We start from the raw sequence: 4921 nt of genomic DNA, 5'->3' as shown, positions 1-4921 counted from the left end.
TATGTGTGTGTATGCACTGCAATTTCATGTTCTCTCTCTATATGTAGTTTTATATACACACTCAGCTATTTATCATATTTATTAATTAGCATTCTGTGCTCTTCGTAATTTTAAAATCCATTATGTGGCACATTTTATGCTTCCCTTTAAAAACAATTAAAATGTCAGTTATTTGTTATTTATGGTAACTGTTCTCAGTTCCCACTCCTACCCTACTTCATGGGTAAGTGGCTCTTAAAAATAGTTTCTGTTTGCTTTGCACTATGAGCTGATCATTATTGGAATCTACATAATAGGATATCTTCTGTGCACTGAAACAGAAGACAATAACTGCAAATTTTGGAGGAAAAAAATAGGCGCTTTTTCTGGCCACTGACGTACAGTGTGTATTTAATAAGTCCCTGTCCCTGGGCACGGCAATGGTATAATGGGCATGGCATATTATATAGACTAAGTACCACAACATGCCAGGTACTAAACACATCTAATTAATACACTGCAGAAACCTAATTTATTTGTAGTTCTGAGCTTCCTGTGCTCACACTCACAGCAAGCATTATTGCCATACTTTTTCGTACCTTTGCTTTCCAAACTACTTGTCAATTTTAAGCAACAGAACCTGACTCAGGGCTTCTGTTTAATACATATATATACAGAAGGTGGTAACTGAGTGCCCTGTGTAAAAGTCATGGGATACGACTCTTTTCCTCTCTCCATGCAGGAAAGAAATACTTTTAAAAGAGCTGCTGTATTCTCAGACTAGTCAGTCAATAGTCTCCCACCCACCCTTTAACATTTTTTTCATTCTGGGGAGTAGGTGCATACCATGTCCAAAAATATGTACTATAATTAATCTTTAATAATGTGCATAAATATAAAAACAGAAGGCACTGTTCATGTGGCATTTCTTACACAGTGACCTCAAAAGGTCAGTTTTATATACTATGGCTATTACAGTGTCATTTCCAATTTTAGAGAAACAATCAGATAACCAAGTATTTTCCCAAAATGACTATGATCCATCAATCAACATGTAGCTTATTAATGTACACAATCTTTTGCATCTTCCTCTTAAATATAAAATCCTAAATTTTCCCAAATCTTTTACTTAGAAAACAGTACTAAAAATAGTTTTCATTTCCAAGCAAATACCAAACTGCAATAAGCAATTTTAAGAGAGCACATTAAATGCCCAACGAGAAACATCCCAAGAAAGTACAATTAGAAGCTAGAGAAATTGTACCTTAATTCTTCTCTCGGTGTCATCTAACTTTAACTCTGCTGCAACTAGTTTCTTTGCCAAATCATCTCGTTCAGGTAGGTGTCTAGCTTCAGAGATCTCCTTCAGTTTCTGTAAGGAAAATTTTGTCCTAAATAGTTCACTTTCTGTATCTTTTACCCTTTTCTCAGTTGCCCGTTCTTTCTCTTGAGATTTTCTTAAGCGTTCTTTGAGTGCTGTAATCTCATTGTTATGACGAAATATAAGCTGTGAGATTTCATTTTCGGCATCTTCAAACTTATTCAGGGCTTTCTCCTGTCTGTACTGAAGCCTTTTCAAAGATTTATTTTCCTTTAGCAGCTCAGCTAACTTGACCTGGAGTTCAGATACTTCATTCTGCAACTCATTGATTTTTAGCAGTCTTGCAGACAGAATCCGTTTTGTAACGAGATCAGTATCTTTCCGAAGTGGCTCTCTATTGAGGCTCTGGGAGCGAAATCCTGCTCGGACTCCCTTTCTGTTTGGTAGACCCTTAGGGCTTGGTTTCCAAGGGGCTAAAAAAGAAACAGGAATAATGTAAAGTGAAAGCTGTACCAAATGTAGTGTTATTTATTCATCCTAACACAAGTCGGCCCATAACATTCTTTAGTTATTTTTGTCATTAAGAAAGGATTTTACAATATTTAGTAAAACATCAAGTTTTATTTAGAGCTCTAAATAGGTTTCTATCAAGAAAGGTGTGCAATATTTTAAGAAAAATGATATCCCAATAGTTTATATAGAATTATTCTACATAGCTTTAAAAGACAGCAGTGCCAGGCTTTAACCATTTTTAACTTTTTAGATAAGATGGCAAGTCAGAATTCAAACATGAGCATAATCAGCATCATCAGCATTAGCGTGGTGCATAACAAACACTGGACAAAACATTGTGATACTCAAGTCATTCGTGCCAAGATATTTGGGATCGTTATTTGAAATGTGAAAATGTATGTTTTCAATCTGCATTTCTCTTATGATCAGCGATGTTGAGCTTTTTTCATATGCTTGTTGGCCATATGTATGTCTTCTTTTGAAAAGTGTCTGTTCATGTCCTTTCCTCACTTTTTAATGGGGTACAATGAGATACCATTGCACATCAGTCAGAATGACCATTATTAAAAAGTAAAAAGAATAACAGATGCTAGCAAGGTTGTGGAGAAAAAGGATCACGTATACACTGTTGGTAGGAGTGTAAACTAGTTCAACCATTGTGAAAGACAGTGTGGTAATTCCTAAGACCTAAAGTCAGAAATACCATTTGACCCAGCAATTCCATTACTGGATATATACCCAAAGGAAAAGAAATCATTCTATTATAAAGACACATGCACATGTATGTTCACTGTAGCACTATTCACAATAGCAAAGACATGGAATCAACCAAAATGCTCACCAATGATAGACTGGATAAAGAAAATGTGGTATATATACACCATGCAATACTATGCAGCCATAAGAAAGAATGAGATCACGTTCTTTGCAGGTTTATGAATGGAACTGGAGGCCATTATCCTTAGCAAACTAATGCAGGAACAGAAAACCAGTAACACATGATTTCACTTATAAGCGGAAGCTAAATGATGAGAGAACAGACATATAGAGGGGAACAAAAAACACTGGGGCCTATCGGAGGGTGCAGGGCAAGAGGAGAGAGCAGATCAGGAAAAATACCTAATGGACACTAGGCTTAATGCCTGGGTGATGAAATAATTCGTACAACAAACCCCCATAATACACATTTACCCATGTTATAAACCTGCACATCCTGCACATGTGTCCTTGAACTTAAAACTAAAAAAAAAAAAAAAAAAGAAAATGTATGTTTTCTCTACATTAATTACAACTTTATCTAGGGACAGGATGACAGCATATTGTACAGTGAGATTTGTGGCTCAGATTTATCACTTAACTCTTTGGACAATTCAATCAAACCTTTCCAAGTCTATTTACCCAGCCCATAGAAAGAAGACAATGTTATCTACACAACTAGGTTGTTAGGACAGTTAAATGTTCTACATATTCTCTGTTAGTAACAAGAACATTCCATTTATCAGTGATTGAAAACGGAAAACAGAAGTACAGGTGTGTTTCTAAATGCTTCCTCAGAGGATTTCTTTTCTGTGACGTTCAAATCAAAAACACCTAATCTGAGAAGATGAAAACAAAAATCACATCCTAAAAAATGTAAGTATATGAAATCTTTAAAGAATACATTTTAAATTACAACATTTCTCAAAAATTTGAAATAATGTTTTTATTTTTACTAAAAGTTCATTAAATTTAAGCCTCAATATTCAGAGCACTGGCCCTTTAAAAGAGGCATTTGAAAGTCAGCTAAGAATAATGATCTTTAATCTACATGGTAACTGCATTTTTTTTCAAGAAGAAAATGCATTCCAGAGTAAAAAAAAAGAAGAAACACTGGAAGATCCAACCTTTCCTTCCCCATTTCATCAGCCATGGATACTTGATTCCATTATGTAAACAAGTAAAGAATAACAAGTAATTTTTACAATTTAACATTACAAAGTTTTCATTAAAAAGATAAAAGATTTTATAGAAGCTGTTTTGGATGTGTACCGATTTGGGATTCCAGCTCTATAAATGATTGAATACATGAAAGGAAGCAGTAATAAAAAGAAATGACGGAGTACTTAATTACTGCAACTCTGAAACTATGCTAACCATTATGGTAGCCACTGCCACATACAGCTATTGAGAAACTTGACATGTGGGTAGCCCAAATTGGGATATGCTATAATTGTGAAACACACACTGGATTTTGAACACTTGATTAAAAAACAAAAATTAATGCAAAATATTTCACATTTTATACTTACTATACGTAGAAATAATACTCATATATTATAAAAACTAATTTCATTTGTTTTTCTTTTTTAACCTGGTTACTAGAAAATATAAAATTACATTTGTGGCTTCATTTGTGACCTGCATTATATTTCCAATGGGCAGCATTACTTTAGAATATAATTTTAAAGTTGAAATGTCCATAATTTCAGTTTTCTTTCCCAACATATGTAGTTAATGGGATTTTGGTATATATATGCTATTATGGAGTATGTACTCAGCTCTTGGAATGACAGAAACTTTATACATAAAAATAATTATATATAAAGATGAATGTGAATTGTTCCAAATATGGTTTTTATGTACAAAATTACACCGCTCATCAAACAAAACTTCATAGAAAGAGCAACTTGTTTTACATGAAAAGTTAAAGCCTAATAATATAAGAATCAGTATAAAAATTTTTAGTCAGATAAAAAAGGGTTTCCATAATCAACTTTCTGACATCCTAAAACTGAGTATAAATTTTTTAGCATATTCTATAACTACAAACTGATCATTAACCTGAACCCACAAATATTTCCAGCTTTCATCTACCTTTTTATTTTCATTTTTAAAACTATAAGATAAAATATTTTAAACTATCAAGTGCTAATAAGAGTAAGAAGAAAGATGATTGTTGTATATATCACTCTTCATCTCTCCTTGTTAAGTCACTCCCAAAAAGTGGGTGGAAAATTGCTTTTTCTTCCTTCAGGTGTTAAAAATAATATGACTCATTTTTTTGAACAATGAGAACTCATGGACACAGGAAGGGGAACATCACACTCCACGGACTGTTGTGGGGTGGGG

General features: G+C 33.7%; 1 protein-coding gene across 3 annotated transcripts in view; it reads right to left on the bottom strand.

The window, feature by feature from the left end:
- LCA5 (lebercilin LCA5) overlaps nt 1-4921 on the bottom strand; it is a 60836-nt gene that overhangs the window by 34962 nt on the left and 20953 nt on the right. For all 3 annotated transcript variants that reach the window (XM_032152658.2, XM_032152665.2, XM_058434982.1), the window contains exon 3: nt 1244-1773. In XM_032152658.2, coding sequence (XP_032008549.1) covers nt 1244-1773 — 530 coding nt within the window. The remainder of the gene's footprint in view (nt 1-1243; nt 1774-4921) is intronic.

This window comes from Hylobates moloch, unplaced genomic scaffold (genome assembly GCF_009828535.3).
Source record: "Hylobates moloch isolate HMO894 unplaced genomic scaffold, HMol_V3 SCAFFOLD_2, whole genome shotgun sequence".
Classification (NCBI taxonomy): Eukaryota; Metazoa; Chordata; class Mammalia; order Primates; family Hylobatidae; genus Hylobates; species Hylobates moloch.
Note: the sequence above shows the minus strand (reverse complement) of the source record. Positions and strands in the feature narration are given on the sequence as shown.